Source organism: Anguilla rostrata, chromosome 14, assembly GCF_018555375.3.
Source record: "Anguilla rostrata isolate EN2019 chromosome 14, ASM1855537v3, whole genome shotgun sequence".
Classification (NCBI taxonomy): domain Eukaryota; kingdom Metazoa; phylum Chordata; class Actinopteri; order Anguilliformes; family Anguillidae; genus Anguilla; species Anguilla rostrata.
In genome coordinates, this window is record NC_057946.1 from 7,168,021 (window position 1) to 7,194,845 (window position 26,825).

The 26,825-nt window shown below is 40.7% G+C and overlaps 1 protein-coding gene across 4 annotated transcripts in view; it reads right to left on the bottom strand.

Annotated features, from left to right (window-relative positions):
• Positions 1-26,825, bottom strand: part of LOC135240176 (PDZ domain-containing protein 2-like) — a 55,317-nt gene that overhangs the window by 27,601 nt on the left and 891 nt on the right. For 3 of the 4 annotated variants that reach the window (XM_064309538.1, XM_064309537.1, XM_064309536.1), the window contains exons 2-5: positions 20,567-21,452; positions 4,995-5,481; positions 2,441-2,586; positions 398-530 (exon numbers count right to left, since the gene is read on the bottom strand). In XM_064309538.1, the coding sequence (XP_064165608.1) occupies positions 398-530; positions 2,441-2,586; positions 4,995-5,481; positions 20,567-21,042 (1,242 nt within the window). In that variant the 5' untranslated portion in view covers positions 21,043-21,452. Of the gene's footprint in view, positions 1-397; positions 531-2,440; positions 2,587-4,994; positions 5,482-14,333; positions 14,427-14,522; positions 15,031-20,566; positions 21,453-26,825 lie in introns of those variants that run through there. The other variant, XM_064309539.1, reaches the window with a different exon arrangement.

The following is a 26,825-nucleotide window of genomic DNA, read 5'->3' on the forward strand; positions in this document are numbered from 1 at the left end:
TTTTTCAGATCTTCCAGGCTGCTGGCTAAGGCTTCCCCCCAGAGAGGTAAAAACAATGTCCATGGGCAACACATGTAGTGACAGCACACAGGTCCAGTATAGGAACCCATTCTACCTCTTGTGTGCAAGAGGCCTGGCAGTCTGCAGCATCTGCAAGGCTAAATCATATCATTGATAACGTCAATTTCCTCATTAAAAATGCATTTGAGGATCTACAGAGGGAGTAATTCTCTCAGTGGAATATAGTGAGCTGCCAGCTTCCACTTATCATCGGTGCTGCATGTTACCTTGGAGGAAAAGAATGAATTCTCACTGGGTTTATGTCTTACCGGTCAGATGAAAAGAAAGGTTTAGATAAGCAGAGGACAGATCAGGGGTCATGCACGTATGGACTCACTCTGCTGGCGATAACGAGCTGGACCAGCCCTGTGAAGGAGCGGAGGACGGCCACTGCTTCCTGGTGCGAGAGGCCCACCAGGGACTGCCCGTTGGTCATCAGCAGCTCGTCCCCGGCCTTCAGCCTGCCGTCCCTGTGGACACAGAGCGACAGAGACCGGGCCCTGAGGACTGGGTTCAAGACGGAGAGGCTGGGGACGTATCTGAATAAACAGACCGAACAGACCCAATGTCACATGACCCTGAGACACGACACTTCCAGCTTTCTGACGGATCCCTGATAACTTTCACACAAAGGCTTTGAACACCTAACACAAGGATGGAGCTGCTATTTGGGGTCCAACAGGAATGCCAAGGATATTCGTTTTTTTTTTTGTCACAAGACGAATACATCTAGTGAACTAAAAGACTAGTAGTTGATAGGACCTATGACTCATTAATTGCATAAGGTAATTCAGACATAAGGAAACAAAGATTTCTGTTAATTGTACATCCTCTTCCATCAGGGTGAGGGTGCAGTGTGCAAGATTCTCCTTGGATCTTTATGGTGTGACTCCGCACAGAATAGCGAAAGGGTGCGATATCAGACTGGCTGCATGGATAATAGTTTCCGTATATAGTCCTTTTTTGAAGTCAGGAGAAACCTTTTGTCTCAACGGGGCATTTTTTACTCCCTGATGAGGGCTTCTTTCTGATCCCTCTGGTGTAAATCGATTTGAGCAATTGAGATCCTGTCCCCAGCCACGGGGGTGAGCCAGCATGATCTCCAGCTAACTGCACACAGCCTTACGGATCGACAGGAACGGCATGCAGAGCACAGCCTCATTTTATCTGAGTGGCAGTAATCTGATTGAAGTAGATATGATGCACCACAACAACACACACTTTGTAAATGCAGAAGCTCATGTTTTTCCTTACTGAAATGAAAAGGCCATGTTTTTCCCCAGACAAATCTCCTGGAGCCAAGTGTATTACTTCTTCTGAAGACATTCTATTGATCAGAAAGTCACACCTTATATAATATACACTGGGGAATCAGAGTGGAAAGTCAGCATGGAGTGCCAACACAGGCATGGGTTTGTTTGATTAATATTTATCAGTTTGCACAGTAGCAAATTGGTTTCAATCATTATCAATGTGTACAGACTCTGTATATTCCATGGTTCTACAGTTGCCTGTGAATATTAATGTTTACAGAGGAAGGATGTGAAGGATTCTTTCAACCACAAACCCATGACTGTCTGATACTGCCCTAAGTAAAACCTGCAGCTCATCAGAAATCTGTCGTATAACGGTTTTAAATATGCTAAAGTGCTGTGTGAAACCTGTTTCGCTGATAATATCTTAAATATCTTAAGGGAATAAGGAAGGCCTTAGGAAATCAGTGAGGTTCTTCCAACTCAAATCCTGGCTTATTAACACAAATTTCAATACAGCAGAGTATTAGATAACACACAATATTAAAAGGCACATTTCTTTATGACTATACTGTCAATAGCAATTATAAAGGTGATATTTAAATTCATAATGAGATATAATGTTTCAACTATCAATTTAATTCATTCACTAGCTGACTTTTCCTGCAATACTAGTGTAATTTTTTGCATCAGAAAGTAGATCTAAATTTGATATTGCACTGCCGCAAAGATACAAAAACATATGAGTGCATGTATAATTGAGACTACATGAATATGGAATAATAGGATGTTTCCAGCCAAGAGAGATACATTTTAGACTACTCAGGCATGCTGGTTAAGTCTTCCCTTCATTCTTTCACTTTCCTGGCACCCTGCACTCTGGGCTATTCGGCAGCTGAGCTTAACCCATTCTGCATGGAAAGAGCACAAACACTGATGCGGCTTTGAAGGTTATTAAAGTCCACCAGGCGCAGGCCTACACCAGAGTCCTGAATATGCATGAGCCCAGGGCGCACGTGACGTGTCAGGGTTGCTCAATGTTGATTATAACTTCTGCTTCCTGGAAGCGGCGCAGACATGCCTCCACAGGGGAAGGGCAGCGGATGTACTGTACGCTGGGGCTTTACCTCTGGGCGGCACCCCCCTCCTCCACGTGGGCCACCACGATTCCATGGGGGGACCGCTTGGACCCCCGACCTCCGGTAATCTGGATCCCCAGGCCGTCCTGCCCCTTCACCATGTGCATCTTCCAAATCCGACTGCCATCCCTGGGCTGTGGAGACACCATTTCTCCTATAGGTGGCTTAGGTGACTTGAAAAAAACTCTTAGGCAGGCCCACCTAAGACATTTAAATGTACTCTAACAGTTCATGTTAATAGCAGTATGTTTTCTCACATATACTCAATACTATAGTTGTTATAAAATGACTGTGAACAAAAGCAGCTTCCTACAGGAATATATCTGCACATATAATAAAAATTAAGATGAATGAAGTTCTCCATAAATAATTCCTGCAAGGCTCTTAGAAGCACCTGTTCACTGGACACAAGACATAGCCTGCAGTGTGGGCCTATTTCAAACTAAACACTGAAATTAATCTGTTGGTGACAGAAGCACCTGACTTGTAAATAAGAAACATGGCGATGAATTCCACACAAAATAGCTATACACTAATAAATTGCAGTTTCTGCAAAAGTAGGACATTTCTCTGATGTAAATGTCCAGATGAAAATGCAATCAAATGTACACGGTCCTTACATCAGGAATTGTAATCAGAAAAACTTGTTAAGCTTCTGGACCTGAAGAAATATGATTTACCAAACAGCTACCTGTTTACCAGTTTATGTTGAAAAGTAGTTAGATAAATGTTTGTGCAACACACAACATCAGCTGATGTCTATCATGCTGACACAAGACTATCTGAACATGATCCTGTCTGGCTTCTCAGCCCAGTGGATGGTCCACAGTTGTATAGTTTACCACATGGTGCATGTGTGTAATCACATGCACCACATCAAATTCATTATCATAAGAACTGTGCTTACTCCTTGTTACCCTGGCCCACAATCACAATGTTACTCTGGATACATGAAAAGCACTCATTAATGTTAATCAACTTTGATCAAAAGTGTCCAATTATTGTATGTAAATCGAGGCATAAATCAAATATAGTCACTCCTGATGGCCATGGTTTCCATATATGGATGAGAAAAAAAAATCATCATTATGGTAAAATGTACACAGGAAGCGGTGTAATTCCAGATTTGCTTAATGATCTGAACTCACTGCTCAGATATAAGACAACTGAGGACACAAATAGGACACATAGGGGTGTCTTGTGGTGTAGCCTGTAGGGCACTGTCCACACGTTCACTGTCCACACTGTTCTGTCCAATAAAAAGTTGAAAAGCCCCCCAAAAAAACAAATAGGACACATATGGTTCAGTTAAATCCTAAAAAATGAAACCGCATTCTTTAAATAAAGAAGCTGATTTTAATGTTAAAAAATTAAGAGAACACATTAAATTAGTGAGCAATATATAAATCTAACTCAGTCAGCACATTGATCCTAAAAGTACCAACTCTAATTAGATACCCAAAACCTACTGTTCACAACCTGCGTACATTTATCAACTGTTACCTTCTATCTAACTTTCACATTTCTGTCCCCTTTACCAAAAAACATGCACACCTGCAACTATTCTCATTAGCTGTGCTATGATATAATGATATAGGTATTTGCACTGGAACCAACTTGAAGATGCAAACTGAATACATTGGATTTTGGTTAAACTGCCTTCTAAACAAAACAATTCAATAGTTTAAGGCAGGATGTCCATCTCATATCTCATATAAAAAGGTCAGGGTGATGCTATTCCTGTTTCTAAGCAACCACATCAATGTTTGTGAAATTATGACCAACACCCTCCATCTTTAGGGACTTCACATTTTTGAGAGGATTTGTACTAGTTTGCGTCATTAGATTGCCACTTTCTGGAACAAACCCCTGGCAATACTTCTGCTCTCAGCAATACAATACTGCCAGTACTGCAATATAAAAACAGACCGTGGAGAGGAGTCATCGTTCATAGTCTTCTAAGCCTCAAACATAAAAACACAAAGCACAAAAAGTCCCTGCCAAATGGTATCCCCTAAACAATATGTTGGCCCACGTCGTGGCTATTGGCATCAAGTCGTGACACAGCAACTTTTCTACCTATAACAGTGGTTTGTACTCATCGAATTACCAACATAAAAAAATTCATTTCTGCCCCACTAATTGCCGTAATATTGACCGACGTTGATTAGATGTCTAACTGATGTCAAAATGGCGGGATGGTTTAATCTATCCACTCTCTGTTTGTTTGTTGGGAAAGACCTGGTGACATGTACCAGCGGTAAAGAAACAAATCTCTTTTTTGTTGGACTGCAACAAAAATTATAAATAGATCGGCATAATAGTACAAAATCAAGTTGTTCTTGAGCAAAAGGGATAAAAGAACAGAAGGACAGAAAGTTCTTAATTTGCTTTTGTCATAATATTACTGTTGGCTACATTTCTTGACATACACTGTTACGTCTCAAGATTTCAATAGACAAGATTTTGGACAGCCGATACGTAGCCACAGGAACGGGTCCTGTGTGTGAGAAGGTCAGTCGCCGAGGGCGTAAGATCTTACCTGGCAGGACAGCTCAGCGTTCAGAGATTCACTCTTGTAGCACTCAGAGAGGCGGATGCAAGGCCGAGCGGGCGAGGCCACAGGAGACTCGCCGTTAGGCACCGGGGGCTGACCCACCGTGGACGGGCCCGTGATCAGCGTCTCCTCCACGGGCGGGGCTACAGGGGCGTCGGGCTGAGGGGGCGAGGTCTCCGCCTCCATGGATGAACAGTATCCGTTCTCCAGCGCCGGACCATCCTTGCTGTCGTGGGCGAAGGAGGAGCGGGAGATGACGCCAAACTTTCGGGTGCGCTTGCTGCTCTGCGTCAGCTTGGCCTTGGGCTCGGAGGGGGCGGCGCCGCGCTGCTCGCTGGGGCTGGCCCCGCCTCCGCTCCCTCCGCCGCCCCCGCTGCTGCCGTTGCAGGGAGGGACAGGGGCCTTGCGTTTGATTCTGCGCAGCATGATCAGGTAGATGCATCCGCCATTCCAGCACTGATCGGCCAGGTAACTGCACGGGAGGGGAAAATGGAGGAGGTGTTCAAGCTAAAGGCCCCCGCCTGTAATTCAATGGGCTGGAGTCAATTCCACAAATTCAGCTCCAATCGAATTCTTTCATCGGGTCGACATCAAATCAATCCAAACTCAGTTTGACTTCAAAGGTTCCCCACACCAGTTTCAATGACTTAAACACACTGAATCCAATCCAAAATTTACTTATATTCCAATAAATAGAAATCATGTTGACTAGTACACATAACAAGCTTGGTTCAAAGAAAATATCAATGATTTCTTGTTATTTTTTGTAGTTTAAAGCATTTGAAATTATTGTGAGAAAATCTCAGTCACATTTCACATTTGGAACCCCTCAGAGGAATTAAATATGTATGCAATGGTTACTTTGAATGAAACAAAAGCTGAAATAGCTCCAGGTGATGAACATTTCTCCAAATATAAGACATTAATAAACCCTTATGTACTGTCTAATATGAGACAGACTGGGCATGTAACTAGCTAGGCTACCCATACAGCTGGAAGATACAAACACATGCGGACAGATGTTGTTATTGCCATTTCATTCTAAATTTACCCCAGTTCTGGACAAAGCCATTCCAAGAAAGAAATCTGTTGTTTCCACTTTTTTTCTGAAGCTAAGCAATGCAGCTTTCATACTTACAGTATTACTAGAAAAAAGCAGATGATTTATGAGGTGTAACGCTCCTGTTGACAGACACAGACCAGATCTACTTATTATCACACTAAGGGAACAGAGAAAGAAGAAACCCAATCCCCTGTGAAACTCAGTTAACAGACACCATTTTGTACTTCGTATGTTCAAGCCACTTTCGTCATCTTTAAGTTTTAAAGGAATTTGTGACCCAGTTCAGATAAAATCGAGCCAATCACTGGTCAATGCAATTCTCTCACCTTCAGGCAGTCTGAATCTGGTTTAAGCCCAGTAGTGGTTTGTTATCAGACAAACCTGTGTGAAATTGCCGTGCAATCAATGCATATCCATTGCAGCAAACGTACATCTATTCCTGTTAAAGTTGAATATAATCACTGATGCATTAATGAACCGCAGTGGCAGACAGAACCTGGAGATGGCTGTGGCTCAAGAGAGGAGAGCCTTGGGGGACACATTAGTTGGCCATCTGGACACAGGCTGAGGTCTGATCAGCCACAGCTGGGACACCTGGAGAAGGGTGTATGATGTCGAAAGATCCAAAACACCCGATGATTCCGGGGATATCACTAAAGACGTGTCCAGCAGCATCAGCAGATATATGTACACATCCATCGTAGTCTTTTTAAAAAAAAACGTTTTAAAAATAAACCTTACAAATTGCACATATTCATATGCATATTCATTTATTGTATACCCTTGATAAAGTATGATTTATTATCAGTGCCACAACTGCTTATATAATCAGATCAACTGCTAATAACCTCCTGTCACTGCTTCAAGCCATATGTCCACTGAACAAGTCTTTGCCTGCAGCGCTCTGTTGAAACTTCCTCTGCCAGAGCACTAGAGCGCATCCTGAAAGGATCAGCAGTTTCTGCGTTTCTGTCACTCAGCCTGGCTTTCTCTAACCCATTTCCAGTCCCGCATGCGCTTGCATCATCAGCCAGAATTTCTCCCCATATGGCAGACAGCTTTCTGCGTTTGGTTTTATGGGTCACAGTGCGTTATGACTCTGAAGAAGTTACAATGCATCCACTTCCTCTCTTGTACCAACATTTGTTGATAGATACTCTGCCTCCACCCAGTAGTGCATAGCGCAGTGTATCAGAAAAAGATTCAAAAGGTATAGAATACAGTAACTGCTAGATAACTGAGGCACTATGAAAGCTACAAAGCTCCAAGGAAGTATTAGCTCCTGAGGTCAGTGGTCTACTGTTCGGGCTCAATGCAGACCTGCTAATGAAGGGAACAACCATTCATTTCCTCCCAGTTATCAGAACAGCATGTCACAAATGCTACCATGAAATGCTAAACAAAAATATTGTGCAAACAACAGGCATGGAACACACACACACACACACACACACTTCTCTGCCTCTGCCAGGTCCTAGCGCCGATGCTAAAATTGCAGATACGTAATGAAAAACAACAAAAATGCCACACTCAAACATCAGAAGAATGAACTGGAAAGCTGTCTACACCAACTCATCTAAAATAATTACGACAAGTGTTCTGTCACTGCACCCCAAGATTCCACCTTAAGGTGACAGACACATTTTGATGGCTAGCAAGTCTAAGTGAATGAGCATGCATGCTCATATCTACAGTTACAATGCTAAAGACCTGTATAAAGGGTGCACAACCTGTCCTTTCCAACACAGAGCTCTCCTTAATATTTTATTTTTCTTCTTGCAGTTCATAATTGTGAAACTACACAGTTATGCTAATTTTGATTTTAAGAATTTCTAAAAAATAATGTTTCACAGATGATTCACATACATTCTCATCTCATCAACCACAAATATTTCTCATACTGAGCTTCCAAAACTAATTTTAGGTCATATTCATAATTTGAAATCACAATCATATTAACTGATAATTCAATTAGCTGCAGCAAAAGTGATAATATATTCATTTGATAACATAAAACATGATAAAACACTGTGGATAACTATTATTTTCATTCCAATGGCCAAAGCTCTTTACATGTTTATTCATAAATAAATTAAATAATGGAGAGATTACAATGTAGGTAGTAAACACATGATAAAATTCCAAGCTTAGAAGCCTATTGTCTATAATGAAAGGATTTCCATGTCTGGGTGCATAGCCCACTTCTCTTCATAGAGAAGTAGGCTGCACCTGTCAGTAATTACAGCGGTGAAGAGAGTAAATGTGTATTTCTTTCTGTGTTCAACAGTGATGCATGTGTCATAATAATGCAATGCAAAGTTCTGCCAAAGGAATGTTCTGGGGTGACATTTGCCTTGACCCACTCAAAACCAACCTGCTCATCATAGACTGTAGCCCTGTACTTAGTTGTGGGTTTTTTTTTATGAATAGCAGAAAGTAGACTTTTTTGAAGGCAGGCATTGCATAAGAGTTATTCAAGGGTGGATCCTGTCTGGATTCCACAAAGTGTTTTTCCAATGGTTTGCCAGATAGAAATCAGCAGCACATCTGTTCATTTCAGTGTGCTTGCCATGCCCATTCAGCCAGAGAGAGAGAGATGTATATGATTAAACCTGGAAATAACAGATAGCTGTGCTGTTGCACAAAGACTCATTCTGTCAGGAATGTGCCCCACACCCTTTCATCGTACGTGCAGTTTGGCTCCCGTTTTTGTGTTAAGGTGATATTTTTCCCCTCAGGAATTTGGGGAGTAAGGAGGAAATCTCACAGAGGACTGCTCTGCAGACGACGCCTGAGTGTGCATTTTGTGTGCAGTCATCACAGCTTGAGTTTGGACTCTGCCTGGTCACTGGAGATTCATTTTTAAATATTATTCATATCACTGGATTTACACACAAGCACCCACGTCCAATATTCATACCTTCTGCTCATTTTAATTTAGACTTTTTAACAGAGCATCGGAAAGTCAGTTTTATGCTTTTCTGCTATTCATTTAATTGGTCAGCGAGGAAATGCATCAATATGATGATTTTGGAGGTCTTTAAAAAGTAGTGGATGCTGTATTCCCACCACTGAATCGGAAACACTAAAACAGTTCTGTGACAGTTGTATATGTTTCTCTTTTAAGTTTGCTTCAGGACAACAAAATAAACATTTAGATGTATTGGTTTATTTGTATCCTGTGTCCCTGTCTCCCTTTGATTAAGAGCAAAAGGTTTATTTCAAACTTTTGATTCTCAAAAGTTTCAGGTAAATACTTCCCATAACTAACTTAAGAGGTATAACGGAGGCCCCAGATGGTCCACATGTTCACCAGTAGCCTCGATTTGAGCTAGGTGTGCATAAGATTGTGTTGAAGGAGGGACAGTTAAGGGAGATGGCAAGACCCTGCTAAAAACAACTCAACACAGTAAAGCATCAGATTTACCAAAGACTAAACAAGATCAAAAAATCATGAGCTCAACCTTGGCACATACAAAAGAAATTTAACTTCTGGAAAATTTATGAGCCACAAGAAAGCTGAACCTTGAGGATCTGGCTTCCTTTTTAAGCTGAATGTATGCAGAAATACTTCATCTCACCAGAATACGACAAGGGGCTACATTCACAAAATATTCCGGTCCAGAAAATATTATGGCACAGTGTTGAAAATGTATTAAAATAAATAATGGCTACACTTACTTTATCCAAAAACATTTTTATCCCCTTTTCCATAAGCCCTTGTTATATGTGTGAAAACTAAATCTTTCGATATGCCATACACATTTTTTAGATTGCAACAGAAAGCTCCAAATTTAAATAACAGCACCATCACCACACCAACTTTCATTACAGCAAAGAGGTATGAGATTTACTTTCTCTGCCGCAGTCGTTTTAGGCATATTAATGTTTCCTCATTTTCCCAGACTACAATGTGTCAATGTGCGAGTTTAGCATTTTTTCAGGCATGGGAGAAAGGAATGCATTAGTGGAAATTGTAGTTTCAATAAACTGAAAGTGAAAAATGAATATTGGTAAGATTTTCATAACTATCTGAATAAGTCTTCCACTTGGAAGGAGGTCACCGTGTATCTGGTATATAATACACTGATCCAGTACTTCTCAGAAACAGGACGGTAGACTGAGTTAAAGGAATCAGTCTGGAAGACACTGATTTTCAGGTATTGCAAACAGACTAGTTTTGACACACACAGTGTCTTCATCAGGGTCACATATGAGGTCACAGACAGGTAGTAGTAGAGTGATTAAAGTCCCTGAACTGCAAATTGTTTTTAGTGTCTGTGTATCTGACCCCATGTCCCCAACTAAACGAAACTCCTGTCCAACTATGCACCACACTGCCCAATCAAAAGCCTCAAATGTGCTTTTCATATGCTCATACATATTAATTTCTTGATGACAACCCATATAAAACAGTTATTTGAAACACTGTGTGATTGTCCTCTACTGAGACCCATCAAAGATCCACAATGCTTTCCCATGGCGAGTGTTGATTTGGATCCCTTCACAAGGCATAACCTACATGAAGGCCTGGAGCAGCGCAGACACTTTTGGGCTGAACCTCATTCCTCTCGGTTCCCCTGCCTTCCCTGTAGATCTCTTTCCCACGCCAGCTACTCTGAAATAAATACTCACACATGTATAAAGTATTTTTACACCTGGAGGCTCACGAAGGCTGCACGTCCTCACTAGTCACATTAGAGGTAAATCAAATGCACAATAATAAAACACGCAATTCAGTTTGCCTTTTTATGCCCAGTATTGAGTCCAGGGATCAAATCGCTGTTGCCTAGACACTGTTGTTTATTTATTTTCCAGTGGGCTACAGTCGCTGAAATGCACCTCGTGTGTGCAGCTCCACCACAGTCGCACACTTAGCTCCAAAAGCAAAAGGACCGCGGGATGGTGGTGTGTTTCAAAGGAATGAAAACAGTGGCTCCACGCCAGCAGAATTTTTCAGTCTGGAAAAAGACATTCCCCGACGCTATAGCCAGGAAGCAAAGAGAAGTACGGCAGGATCTGTTTGCTGACCATTCAGGATGGAGAGTACATTCTGTGTAAAATAAATACTTCTTATCCTTAGGCGGCAACAATGTGAATCTAATTATTATCTCGTGGTTTTCGAATGCAATTTTATTTTCACATTCTGTTCAGTCAGCTATTATTGCACACAGTAGGACCATATTGTGGGTGTTCTGTCTGCTCACATTCCAAACCAGGGAGATTCCTCAACCACACAGACCAGAATGGAGCACCTTCGACTGAAGAAAGGGTCCAAGTAGAGGGTCTGTAAGCTACTGTGTTACTTGTTACAAAGGAAAGCATTTAAGTACATTATTTCTAGTATCTGAATTTGCCTTCTGCAAAATGCTTCATTGGCTTATAAAACGTACAACACTCCTTTCCAGAAATCTTACATTTCCAGCAGAATTGAAGGAACGGACTTAATTGCAAATAAGTGCATTAAGATATTTGGGTGCATTTTTATTTGGCTTTTTAAGTGTAAGAAAAAAACACCTTAGAGGACAAAAAGTGAGTGAAGCGTGATTCATCACTCCAGAGAACAGGTTTCCACAGCTCCAGAGCAGTGTACTTTACCACTCCAGCTGACTCTTGGTACTGCGCATGGTGATCTTAGGCTTGTGTGCGGCTGCTCAGTCATGGGAACCCATATCATAAAGCTCTTGACAAACAGTTCTTGTGCTGGCGTTGTTTCCAGAGGTAGTTTGGAACTGTGGCCTACCGCTTCACGGCTGAGCTGTTGTTGCTCCTATATGTTTCCACTTCACAATCACAGCACATACAGTTAACTGGGGCAGCTCTAGCAGGGCAGAAATTTGACAAACTGACTTGTTGGAAAGGTGGCATCCTCTGACTCCACTTTGAAAGTTACTGAGCTGTTCAATACCACCCATTCTACTGCCAATGTTTGTCAATGGAGACTGCATGGCTGTATGCTTGATTTTATGCATGTGTTAGTAATAGGTGTGGCTGAAATAGCAGAAACCACAAATTAGAAGGGGTGCCTACATACTTTTGGAAATGCAGTGAATTTTTCTTTTCACATAGTTAAGCTGCCAGTTGTAAGTAATACAAGACCTCAAAACAAAATATGCAAGCGTACAGCCCCATTCATTCTCATTAGCAGCGTCTGTACTGCACCTGCGAATTGGAAGTGATCCTGCCATCCACCCACCCTCAGTCCCCCCCCCCCCCCCCAACAGAAAATGGGTGTCAGTCCCAAAGTGGAACATGTCTGAAAACAAACTGCCGTAGGAAAACAGACAGTAGCACTGCCTCTCTCGGTAGGATGCGTTTGAACGGAGGCAGAAATATGATACAACGTTCCCACGGTCTTCTCCATGACCTCATTCAAAAGATGCTGTGATGAGAAACGAGACAGCTTCATCCTTTGTGTGCCTACAGAAATCCCATTCCTATCCTCCACCTAGAGAAAGGACTAGTTGGCATGATAGTTAAGGAACTGCTAGTGTTAGTTCCTGCAGCTGAAGAAAAAAACATCTCATATGATTGTACTGGATATTAATTCTTATTAACCTGAACTCATTTAAGTGATATACCTGGAACATATCCCCCAGCAACTTTTTTTCAATCTATCACTATGTCATTTTTGGGCAGAGTTTATTAAAATATAGTATCCAGCATTTTGGTAACTAAACCAAGGGTCCAATTAAAGATTTTCACTCTGAAAATCCATTTAGGACGAAGAGGCAAAGCACTGTTATGCAGTTAATGAATAATAAATGAGCTGCTTTTATACTGAGCAAATGAGAAGGATTCAGAGAAAATGTGATACCATCATTTTTATTTCCAAAAGAAACATTAACATTGTCCAAAATTCCACTTCTATTCTAATTCTAGTTAGAAATATTATTTCTGCAGACTTCTGTTTTTTTAAGGGTACCCAATGTGCTTCATTTGTGAGAAATGAATCGTAATTTATCTTGTTTTCATAATTTAATATGTATGTCAACTTGGATCTTGAAAATCGTCAAAAATGTTTTCTTGAAATGTCAGCAAATATCTGAAAATGAACCCATACAAAGATTTTGTTTTTACGCCCAAAGCACCACTCAAATTTGTTTCATCAAATCCTTTCTCTGGGAGTTCCTTTTAGAGTAAAGAAATCTAGTGCTCCCAATCAAAATAAATCCAGTGAATTACATAACATTCTACCGTACATCCACTCTTCCTCACTGTATTAGTTCAGATTCCAGAACTGATTTTGTTTATACTTGCACATGCTCTCCAAAAACTTTAGATGGAGATCGATAACTATATTTCATTCAATAAAAGATATATTCAACATAATCAATTTCTGACAACTTGCATGTCTGTGGCATTGTGATTCAGGGAACGGAATGCCTGTATAACTGAGTGTAGTAGTGTAGTGTAGATACATATACATGGTACGTCAAATTACTACTACCATAAAATGGAAAACTGGCAGATTCAGTATGTGCTTTTGGCTCAATGTCATCGAAAGCAGCATTAACAATAACGTGAATTACATGTTTTCGGCTACTGTAACACATCAAGGTATGTGAGTCAGCTGATAAAAATTAGTCTGCAAGCACACTCAACAAGAGAAAAAGGCAATGACACCTGTTGACCGCTAACTGCAAGTGAATTGGGCATATCATGTGCATCTGCCACTCGTCAGCATCTGTCAGTCTTATCGGTATAGACAAGAGAGTAGAGTGCCTTTGTGCGGTGTAAATAAAGCTATTTATTCACATCTCACAAAGGCAGCAATACAAGTCAGTTGCAAAAGCAACCCTGAAAACCTGTATAAAATCTACTTACTGATTAAATTTTCGTTATGCTGTGACATTTTTTACAAGCAAACAAACAATTGCCCCTCAATTGCGTGAGGGAGAATATCTCGTTGCAAGACCTATTTCTTTCCAGTTGCTATTAGGATAGATTTGGTCGCATGTTCAAACAAACTTTGACAGTTCTATCATTCATCTTGTCGCCAATGGCTTGTTGTTTTATTTTACAAAGAACTTGAACTGGTGTAGCCTATATTTAAAAAGTTATGCAAACGTAAAATCAACAACTTTTGATAAAAGGCCGAAGGTATCGTGCGTAAATACGCAGGGTTAATCCACATCTAGTCCAGCTACTCACACACAAATATACGCCGCATATACCTCCCAAATCAATATAATATCAATTACAGGCATATATGACAGTAACAATTTTCTAGTTGTCAACAACAGCTTAGATCACCATACCTGCGCCTCTTACTTCGCCCTCACATTTGCTTCGGTCTTGTGGTGTCCCACGTCCTCCTCTATCAACCAGCTGGCGCACAGGGTTAATCTGGGCTGAGGAGGGTTTAGAAACCCATGAGTACGTTAATTGGTATAATCACCTGCTGGTATAATTTTGCAGCTCGGTTGATGAAAAACGAGAAATATTACCCCCGGGACGTCTATCAAATGCTAAGTGTATCACCATCACACTTAGTTTTGAATCCAGGGACGTGTGATGATGCGCCGAATCCGTCTGTTTCACTTGTATTTTACACGTTTTGACAACATTCCCACGTTATCCTCGCGATGTATCGATTCTTCTTCCGCCTGTGCATGTTCTCCACACTTTCCTCCAAGGCACTGATACTTCAAGCACAACTCACTATAAGTTCTGTGGAGCGAGAAGAGTTTCTGTATTGCACTGCACTTCCCCCACCAGCGTTTTATCACTATAAGGATCACAAGGGTAAGCGTATGACTGTGACGGATACTTGCGCGCAACTACAGTACCTAGAGCTACCGACTTCACGCTCACTGCACTGCTTGAGTGGCCCATGTCTTCGTAAAAAAATCCCGCCCCTTGTCTCAGTTGAATTCAATTGCAACTCATACGAAACCACGCACAGCATTGTATAAAATGTATTCTCAAAATCTCATAAAATGTAGTCCGATGTGACCACATCAAGCGCAATTAGGACGCCCATTCAAAGCATTATAATATCCAGGTCCAGTCAGAGACACGACAATTCCCTGGTTAAATTATGCTGACGTCGCCTTTTGCTGTGATATATCAGCATATAAATCCCTGTAAACCCCGGGTAAAGACCCGCAGCGAAGCGCTATTTGTCACTGAACTGCCAAAATGGAAGAATGACATTAATTTGTCCTTTTTTGGAGCTTCATAAATGCGTTCGCTTTATCACTGATGTTACGGAGAGGGGAAAACATTGATACAGTGCTGGCTAGAAAGCAGGTTTTTTAATGAAATAATTCAAACAAATGCGCGAAATGAAAAACCTTAATAATGTATTCTGGAAAAGTAGCACACATTTAAATTTCTTAGATCACACAATGAACGCACTCGCGTGACCGCGCCAAAACATAAAACCAGATGGGACGGAAGTGAAGAGGAAAGGAATATCCATTTAGCCACATTCAGACAGGTAGGGCCTTACAAGAATCATCCTCTTAACAAACATGATACTGCTGCCACGCTTAATGCTTGTTTGGGGATTAACCTAGTTCTTACTTATATTCTATCTCATGCATGGGATCCCATCAGAGAAGGCGCATGACAAGGTGAGGTCACTTATTATTCTGTGAATTTTAGGAGATAATTTTTTTTAATCCGTTATTTAAAAAATACAATACATTTCTGACACGAATTAATAACATTAGGCTACACCGTCAATATGCTTGGTTCATTATGTATAACAGGTTTCCTGTGAAAACATCACATTTTTCTGGCAGTAAATGTAGTCGTAAATCTGTGGGATAAATAACACTCCTTGAAAACTCATTCAATGAAGCGTTCACTGTTATCGGCACAGATTAAATCTCTTGCGCAAGAAAATATCACCTACGTTTGAAACCGAAAGCCTTAGTTGTAGGCAGATGTTCTCATCCGCACAAAATCAAGAATCTTATTCCTCTACTGCCACCTTGTGTACAATGTATTAATATTGGGTTGCATATTCCATCAGGTTCATGTCGCTAGCACTCTTCAAACAGCGAAAGAATCTGAACTGCCTGAACAGCGATAAATAGAATCAAGCTGGCTGACAGTAAAGACGCCAAATCTTGGAAGGAAAAAGATTCATTAGCCATGATTTGTATACTTAAAGAAAATGGCACATTGCCGTGAATAATGAATAATGATTTCGTTCCACTTTACCCCCCTCCCCCCAAATAAAACCACCACCCATCCAGGAAACAGAGGCTGATTTTGATTTTGACTGTAAATGTGCAATGGCTAGTGCTAAACTTCACTTACCACGAGACTACAAATCTACAATTACAACAACTGTAATTTTATTGGGAAAAAATGTAATGTGTATTGTACAGATGGAACTAATTATCAAACAGCAATTGTGCCCATCTACATTCCCCATATTTGGGCTTATGGTTATAGATAAAAGCGGTTTAGTAGCTTGAAATTCTTGAAAGTTTGAAAGTTCAGGAGGAGCTACAGCTTGCAAGAAGTTTTCACAGGAGGAAAGATAGGGGAGGGTAAACATGAAGCGTTAAAAATAATAGCCCAATGTTGGAGAAAAAATATGGTTCAGCAAACACAAGTAACATTCCCCAACATCTGTTGGAGAGTGTATGTGAATTATAGGATGATAGGTAGGTCCTGGGTTATATTCAACTGTGTGTGATAGAGAATGAGGTTGGAATTGGTGTTTATGGTTGCTCATTGTCAGAGATCTATGTATTCCTCATCTAGCAACATTTACAAATACAAAAAACCCTTGCCATAGTAACCCATCATTCCCTGCAAACATTACCCTCACACACAAATAATATCTGGCATTGCTGTCCAGGCTGTAACCATCTCTTACATCCCTATACCAGGCACATAAAAGCTCTGTTTATATTTATCCAGACATTGGAATAAAAGACAAAAGCAATCAGTCTCCTTGTTGGGTCATACCCCTGTTCATTACTCCTGGTTATCAGTCTCCGACTACACACACCTCATTTACTTTGGTTGCAGTAATGCCACATACAATCGCTCAGACGCCAATAAGCATGGTACAGTTGGAAAGAAAATAACACGTATTATGTAATACAAATAAGTGTTAAAAGGTGTGCTCTTCTATGCAGAAATATAATCTGGAGAAAAACACATTTTCAATGTACAAAAACACCAAGTTGTTCACACATACAAAGCACTGTCTATAAGACATTCATTCAAACTTGCAAAATCTAGGCCTGCCATTAAAAATATTCTTATCAAAATTACGTCAAGTCACAAGAAACAATATTATATTTCTTGTGAATTTGTTTTTTTCTTACCGAAAATGTGTCGGTACAAAGCAATTTACAGGTTATGTACCACGTGTCATAAAATGTTTGTTCATATTATATTTTTTGCACAAATAACGGTCTAAAATCTGGCCCTTGTTAAGTACATTTATAGCTCTTTGCTATACTTGCTTTGAAGGACAAAACTATTTTCCATGAGCGACAGAGACAGATCTCGTGCCAAGCTGTGAAAGCAAATAGAGAAAAAGTGAAGTGTAAAATGTATTAAAATGAAGGTCTTCATGTGGTGAGCACTTTGGGTCAGGACTTCTCACTGAAACCATGGAGATGAAAAGCACTTGATGAGTAAAGCCTTCATTATATGTGTCTTCTAATTAACGTTCCAAAGCCCGTCCTTTAGACCACTCCTTTGTAGAATATATACTGGCAAACCGTTTACACACTCCAGATATATTGTGAAAATATAAGGTTTGAAAAAAAGTGCTCAAAAAGTGTCAAAGCTTTAACCCTACAGCAGAAGCCTGCTCAGCTATTTTTTTGTCCAAATATTAGTCCAAACTCTTGACCAGGGCTACCTTGAAATGGGATTCATCTGGATAAATAAAGGATATATTTCCTTATCTATATTTCCATTTTCTTCATTTTTGCTGACTAATGAAGCTCTTTAGTTACTGCTGTGCCACCATTATGCAGGATTACTTCAATGTAAGCATATTCACTCTTCCAATGCACTTGACTATAAAACAGAGACAATTATGCACCCTAAACACAACACAGTACTACAGAAATGGCAGAGACCATCTGTGGGACAGGGGTGACCGATCTGCAGTGGCCACTTTATTATTAGATTACTATTAGATTTTTATATCAGATATGGTATATCAGAATATTATTAGTCAGATTACAACAAACCGTCTGCATTCAATAAAAGACCCCTCCTCCACGTAATCTGAGTTAATAATGCAAGGCCATATCATATTTAAAATGAAAATAAAATGAACTAGAGTCTCATTACCGAGTGTTTCACATTCCCTTTAAGGCTGAGTTCAGTGCCTTTGATGTGGACATCGAGCAGTGTTATTACCTCTCAAGTGAGTATGGGCTAAGCAGCTAACAACCCCAAGAACCTTACTGGAAGCTCCCATTGTCCCAGGCTCCTCAATGAAAGACAAGCCAGCAAAGTTTTATGTAGTCGTTTTCCTTTTCCTCCAAGTTTCTCAAAGTGCAATCAAATCGTGATTTGTCTCTGGAGCCACATTGATAAATGTGGTTCGGTACTTTCACAAGCCTGTAATTACCAAAACATCTTCAGGTCTGTCAAAACCAGGGCCACTCCCAGGAACCTCCTCCCTTCCTTGTCATATGAGGAGAGTCTACTAGATGCCTGCCGTGTGAATCCACCCCTTCACATCGAAACATAATATTGTTCTTTTCACTCATGCAGAAGCCAATATACAATTACATAAACCTGACTAAGTAATGCTCAGTTTCACCTCAGATTAACTGCCACATTCATAAAACATGCAAGCCACTTTAAAGAGGGCAAATGACAGGGTATGAAGAGAAAACAAGTGGAACAAACTATATGAAATATTTTACCATGAAAAGCATAATTATGTATAGGAGTGCCATTTCATTTGCATATCTAATTTCAAACTTGAATCTATCAGAAAAAAATTGCTACCACACTGACACATTAAACTTTATATGTCATCAGAATAATATGATGAGTTTGAAACTTTGACTGGAGCAGAGAAACCAACTATTCTGTCCACTATTTTCTCCCAACAGCCTTCGTTTCTGCTACATTTAATCTGCTTAATTATGTCTAGAGAAAAAAATAGATATGAAATATTGGAATATGTGAAGGACAAACCACTTTCCATACCAGTATGTAGCACATAGGATATTCCATGCAAAAGTAATTCCTCTCCAATGGATTTGAATCATAGTGTAATGCCACAGAGGTCAGAGATAGACAGGATCAGCAGTAGGGCTGGGCGATTTGGACAAAATCAAATATCACCAAATACCTCAATATCGATATTGTGATGATATTGTGGGGATGACTATTGGTACTTTCACAAAATTACACGATGAAATTTTTGATAACTAACCGTCAGTAATGCCTGTGTAATAACTAAGTGGGTAAAGGCAAATAATAGAACAGCTAGAACAGTCAGGTAAGTTCATAAAATTACATCACTTTACTGTAATGCTGCCTTTAAAACCAGGAAAAGACAACACTTATGCCATATCACGATATTACGATATACAAAATCCCAGACGATATGTAGTCTCATATCACGATATCGATATAATATCGATATATTGCACAGCCTTAATCAGCAGTGATCCAAACAGAAAACTAGAGCCGTGAAAAGTCATTGGCGTGGGACTGAGGGGTGGAGTGCAGCAGTGGCACAAACAGCCACCCCCCCCCGCCCCTGCAGATCCTGGCTGAGCTGGGCTTGTTTTGCTCCAGGGGGAAGTCGCTCTGGCTGGCATCCAGCCCCTGCTGCCTCAGCGTGCCAAGAGCTGCGCCAACCCCTACGCAAACACGGCCGCGGCACAAAGCCGCTCAGAGAGGAAAGAGAGGCGGGGAGCGCGATGCCAGCTATGCGGCAGAGGTTTTTCGGGAGCTCGCTCCGCTCTGGGCGCACAGAGAAGCCCGCTGTTCTGGAGAAGGGGGGCAGCTGAACGGATCCCACACAGCAGGTGTCGTGGGATCATCTGGGGGCAGGCCCCAGGGGCAGGAGACGGGATACCACACCGAGCCGGAGAAGAGGGGAGTCTGTTTGCGGATGTAGCACACTCACTCGATCTCATTGTATTTGTGTACCTCAGTAAAAGTGTATTTTATGTGCCTGCTACTGTATGTCTTTCAAAATTCCAAACAGAATAACACTCTTCCCATCTTCATATCTCAGTGTGTAAGAAAAATCATAAAAATATGAAAAGTCTATGGAATCCACTGTTCAAAGACATGCCATAAAAGACAAATTTAAGCAGTTCATGCCCAAGAAATGCAGACCCTTTTTTCAGATGAGATCTCACGTGTTTCAAAATTATAATCAGATAAAACAAGCTGTGACGATGTATAAAACTGGGACAAATTAACAGAACTAGTAACTTAGTAAATAAATTAAGAGAAATAGTTCAATACACACATGCTATACCTATGACTTTGGATAAGTACATGTCAAGAGAATCACGTTTCCTACCTGGCTCCAGAGACGTCGACGCCCACCATCAGCTGGCCGTTGAGTGACAGGAGCTCGTCCCTCAGCCTTATCTGCCCACAGCGGGCGGCGGGGCTAGTCTTCCTCACCTCCGTCACCCAGAGGCAGCCCACGTCCAGCAAAGGGCCTTCATCGCCCTTCCTCCGCCTTCGCCTCACTCTCTTCTTCCTGCCCTCAGGATCCCCGAGCATGGGAATGTTCCCGAAGCTGAGGCCGAACTCCTCCCGGCCCCCCTCCGGTTTGTCGAGGCACACGGCTAGCACCTCCGCGTCCGCGCCGTCCCGGGCTGGGGCGGCAGGCGGGACGCCCTCCCCGTCCGAAAAGTTGAGCTGGATGTACTCCACCAGCTTGCGGATGGCGGCGCGGCAGAGGGAGGCGCCGCCGCGGTGCTCCTGAACGCCCAGCCAGCGCTCCAGCACGGGCAGGTGGCTCAGGGCGTTCTCCTGGGTGATGGGCATCCTGGCTCAGCCCGCCCGGGACACCCCCGCATCATGGGCCGAGGGGGAACCCCCTCTCACCAGCGCCGGATTCCCGGGAAGGGGCAGAACACGCCGTGGGCTCCGGCTGTCTCCTCCTCGCTGCGCACTAAACAGCTCTGCAGGGCCCTCTCGTCAGATTTAAGGCCCTTCCCTTCTCCCGCCATTCCGCGCATGATGTCATCCTGTATTTCTTATTTTTTTAATGACCGTAGGAGCAAGTGGGAGCCAGCGAGCAAAGGGAGCCCAGTTCCTAAGCAGCATGTAGAAACTGGAGAATGTGTGTCATTAGATGCGCGGCTGAGAGGATTCCAGTTCAGATGAAGTGGAAAATGCCGGATCACTGTGAGAGAGGAGCCAGCGAGTGGTCTCTTAGAGCCTGAGACATTCACCTAAAGAGAAAAACATAGAAGCTTTATGAATCTCAGAGCTTGTCGGGAATACTTTCTAGCTGACATCAATTTTCCTATTGACTTCATACAGCCCCTAAATCTATTGTTTAAGAGAATGTGGTCAAGCCTCATGAACTACAAAATTCTGAACTCTGGGAGGGGGAGTTAGCAAATCAACTGTAGCTTTAGAGAGATTGAAAAAGCATCAGAAGCAACAATATGTATGCTGAATGAAATGACAGGTCAGATCATAATGTACCAGCTCAAAGACTAGATGGACTACACAACTTTTGACTTGCTATGAAACTTTGTGTTGTGGGTTTTCATTGTCATAATGACAGTACAAGTGCCTAAGGTTTGGGCTATAGCTCATGTTAGGAACTGGGCCAGACCTATCTTTATTTGTACCAGATGCTGGATCACACAAACCACACTGTTGCCATTTTTAGGTGGATAGGATGGTGTGGACCGCAAGTAAATGATTGTTTTAACTTCAGTCTCAAAATAAACCAAGACCTTACAATCGTATGAATCTATGCCCTTCTATGTTCACTATGAGTGAAGAAAAACAAATAGAAAGGATGTATTTGACACAAAGATAGGATATAAGTTCTGTATGACACTTATCTGTATGACAATGACAGATGCATACAAAGCACATATCTATATATGATATATTGCATTGTACTGATTTGCAATGCTGCTACAATTGTATGTTAAACCTCTAGATAATTTTCAAAACTTAAAAAGGCCCACAGCACTGAATGGAGTCCAAATAATCCAATTACAAATAGTCCAATTACCCTCTATGAATAAACCCTCTTTAATGTACCATTATATTTCAGAACAAAAATTGTCTTGAATTGATCTCTCTATCAAAACAACAATGGACACTCTAATTTATGTGTGTTGATTAATTCATCTGGAGTTGTCTATAAATTGACATATTTGTTCTAAGTTTTAAAACTCAATTCATTATATTTATTACACAGCTTTTTTGAATACAGTATATGTACTCACTGGTCCATGACCCAGGACTGCTACCATTTCAATAAGAGTAACTCACTTTGAGCAAAGTCAGCTATTGATAAGGAAGGGGCTTCAAGCAAAGCTAAACAAGGTGCAAAATATCAGTAAGAACTCAGGGTAGTGTCTCATAACTCTACCGACTGCCTGGCTTTTGACTGCCTTCGCTGTGAAATGAAAAAGAACGAATGGAGAATGCGCAGTACATTACCGTTAACATCGTCGCTTTTTGTGAGCTAAATTTTTTATCAAGAATAATAAACAATACGATAGCTAAGGTTCAGCAGTCAAACATTGTGTCAGTTGATTTATATATCCTGATCAGGTTGAACACAAGAATCCGCGACTTATGTTACAGTAGCTTGATTATAAATTCACAAAGAATGTTGCTCTCATAAAAAATTATTTCACAAACAGCCACTCTAGCTCAGGAAATATCATAGAAGTAATTACTGAACAGGACAGCGCATACCAGATCATCATCAGATTTTCATATCTCAAGCAAGTGGGAGTAGGTTGACCCATGATCAGAGAATGTGTTTTCACCCAAACAGGATAAAGATCACAAAACAGAATTTAGGCCAAGCTGTCGAGCTAAACAGCAGGATGTAAATGTTGCAGTGACATTTGTGGGGTAGTGTCGACAGCAATACTGAGAACAATTACTTTTTTATAAAAAGAACCAGCAATACTCACCCTTTGAAGTGGCATTGATGGGACAGGAGTTTACAGCGGTTACATTCCACAACTGAGAGATAATTCAATACTCTCCATTTCCATAACAACAGTTTTCATGGACCTACCAATGCTCAGATGCCATATGGTCACATGATTTAAACCCCATTAGTGTCTGCTGTCGTTTCCAAATGGCATGCAAGCATTAAACGCCTCACAGCACGGAATCACATTATTCTTCCCACAAGCACGTAAATTCAGGCATTTCATGGAAATTTATAAGGGTAAAAACCCAAGCATTTCCCATGACAACTACGGATTGCAGCAGAAACATAAAGTGGTTTCACTGAGGTTGACAAACAATGCAGTATACTTTCAAAACAAGTTGGGACATGCAATGGTGACAAATATGTGCTTTGAAATTCAAAATGTGCAAAATAACGGATTTAGTAAAACTTTCTTATTTTTTGAGTTTCCATTGGATAAAAAAATTGGAGGCCAACTTCAAATTAACTCAGAACATCATGGCAGAAGGTCAAGGTTTTTCAAACACTACTGCGTGACACCTGCACCACACCTGCATGTTGGTCTAGCTAACTTTGGCATAAATAAAGAAAATGTAACACGTGTATGTATTGTCATTCATGAGCTCAGATCCTTGTGATTCCCAGGTCCAGGCTGCATATTCCAACAGCCAAGCACTGATTTCACAGAGCAGCTGTGGCTGTTTCCTCCTCCATGCTGCTGAGTGCAATGTATGATGACCGAATAATTCAACACCATGTCTCAGAAGCTGACTGGAGTTACTCTGAGCCAACTCATGCTCCGATTCCCACCAAGAAGTGCATCTTGGGCAACAGCCCCTCAAAGCTATTACAATGAAAATTCATACCATAGCATGGAGTGTGGAAGGGCCAAATTAAAGAATGGAATAATAATGTTATTATGCATTCCAGCACTGTGGTCTCCAAATCATGAACACTATGGGCCTGTTTTGCTTTAGCAGCCATTTCAATAAGCTTTAATTCTGTTTATTTCACTAGCTAAAAACACACAGCCAATGAGAATTTAACTGAAGAGATTAATGTTTTTTCACCCTACTCATATTACTTTTATTGAAAAGGCCATTGTGAGCTTTAAAAAAGGACATACCCAGAAATGTGTAGATGATAAGGGAGATATTTACAATAAATAGCAGTAGTTAAAGAATGGATCATTGAAGTTCCATTCAACCCTTAAAGCAACATTTTCACCCTATGGTGATGCCCCTGCTGTACAAATATTGAGAATGTAATAATCCGATTAAACAGTCCCAGTTTCAATTGCTTAAGATGTTTCTGCTAGAAAAATCAAGGTAACTACCCATGTTTCAGCATTACAAATACACACAAAACAAACATATGATTGCATGCATCTACCCACCTGTTTGACATGTTAAATTATTTTTAACAGCATAAACAATAATTGAGGGGGAAGGAAATGGGAAGTTTGAATCTGACAGAGGAAGTTCTATTCTTAAACGCAGTGCTATTTGTATATGTGTGTGGTGTGTGTGTGTGTGCGTTTCACACTAAATAGAGCTATTCAGTTTCACTGTACGACACATCTCATAAAGTATAAAGCCCCTGTTTCCCAGTGAATCAAGAATAATAAATCTCTGTCTTCTAAAAACTAAAGAACTGTCAAGCATGCATGTCATCACAGTACAGATTAGTCCTAAGACTAAGCAGCCTATAAACTAATGTACCCAGTAATTAAAATGGATTTAGTTTCCTTAGCGATCCATTTGACTCTCCTACCTCTTGAAGAAGTGGAAACCATGACGTTCCGTTCAAGTAGAACAACATCATATCGTATCAAGAAATATATTGTGTCAAATGGACCATTACTGAGAGGCGATGATATTAGCGATACTTTCAAAGACAATGAATATTATATGCAGGTTCTGTCTGGATTTTATTTTCTCATAGAATCACTCTTGGTACATATAAATCTTCTTGACAGCTGTGTACACATGGGAACAGGTAAACTATGCAATAAAATAAAGCAAAATGAATGCCATTCGCTCAATTCAAGTTTGTGTTATGTAACATGCTAAATAATGACTCAGTGAATTAGGTTATTCCATGGTCTTAATATGTCAGCTGATCAAAATTTATTTTAGAACTGACCACTATGTTTGCTCATCCCACTAAGCACAGACCCTTGTTATATAATTTGTTATTTATTAACAAATTTAATCCGTATAGATTATAAATCATTTAAAAGTCCTCACAATGCAGGTCTCAGATGTTTCCTTTTGTTGGTTTCAGCTGCTTGTGTTTTTGGATTAAATGCAAACAGGAACACCGGAAGAAGAAAGTGGAACTCTGCAACATATTGCCAGTCTGGAGGAGGTGGAATTTAAGCAGGAAGCAAGCCAGGCCCAGACACAACTGCCATGTCCTGATCACACCACCAGGGAATTCACTCATCCAGCTGGCCAAGCACTTCCTGGGAATTATAGGATAATATGGAACCATTCCATCCAAGGACTGTTACCACCTGTTCTCTGAGGGCTGGATTTGACGTGTTATCTCATTCTAACATGAACAAAAAACCAGTCTATTGTTGTCAACATAGGGTACTGTTCTTGTTGCTATCTACAGTACCGTTTACAGTGCAGGCAATGGATAGAGCACTTGCATTCTGACCCAGCTTCTGACAATAGGCCAACATTGTTTGGAATGGGTGTGAATGTCACCTTAAATGCACGCACGCACCATGAACAAAACATCTCAAGCACCAGAGAAGCAATAGTCATTATAGCAGGAGACTGAAGAAGTAGAAGATAAATATTATAGGAGGTCCCATGTAATGCAGCACAGTTGTAAACAATTTGTTTCTGAGGACACTTCAAGCATTGTGAACAGTTATAAACAATCTGGGGGAACAATGGCTGACAAACCGATGCATGCTTTTGAATTTCTGTTATTGTTACTTGCCAGAGTTTGAAACAATATGTTGCAACTTCAAAAGTAACCAAAGACTAGAAGAAATGTACAACAGTAAACATTGAATACACATACTAAATTGCAAAGTTTGGTACTGTGCCTGCCTGAAAAACTTAAGTGTGACCTCATTCACCCTTTCATTTGGGCTCCCTTGGTAGTCATAATCTCATAATCAAACTGGAAAGGTTAAGGCCTGGTAATGTTGTGAAGTCATCTTGGTTCTGCCTCCTTTCTTGAGAACTATATAGCTAATGTATTTGTACCCAAGCTCATATGATTGGGTCAATCAGTTAATCAGTTATCGATACGTCTGCAAATACAAAATACTATATGAGATAGGCCTAATTGTTGGTAGATGATCTATAGCCCTAGGTAAGATTAATTGTGGCATTTGCAAAGTACAGTAACGGTAGCCTAGTTAAAGCAGTTAAACTGTAGACTAACCGTTAGATGAGTAACTTCAAACAATAGCTTAGGTTTGTGCATTTCACAATCGGTAACGACAAAGAAAATGATAACGTTGTCAATATAAATATCAATATAGCCTACTTGCTCTACCATTTGCCAGAAATCGTGATTAATATTATTTATCTATTGTCAACGGTTAAAGAGGATTAGAACAAATTATATAATCATTTCATTAGTATTATAAATATTCGTTATTTGTATTTTAACCTTT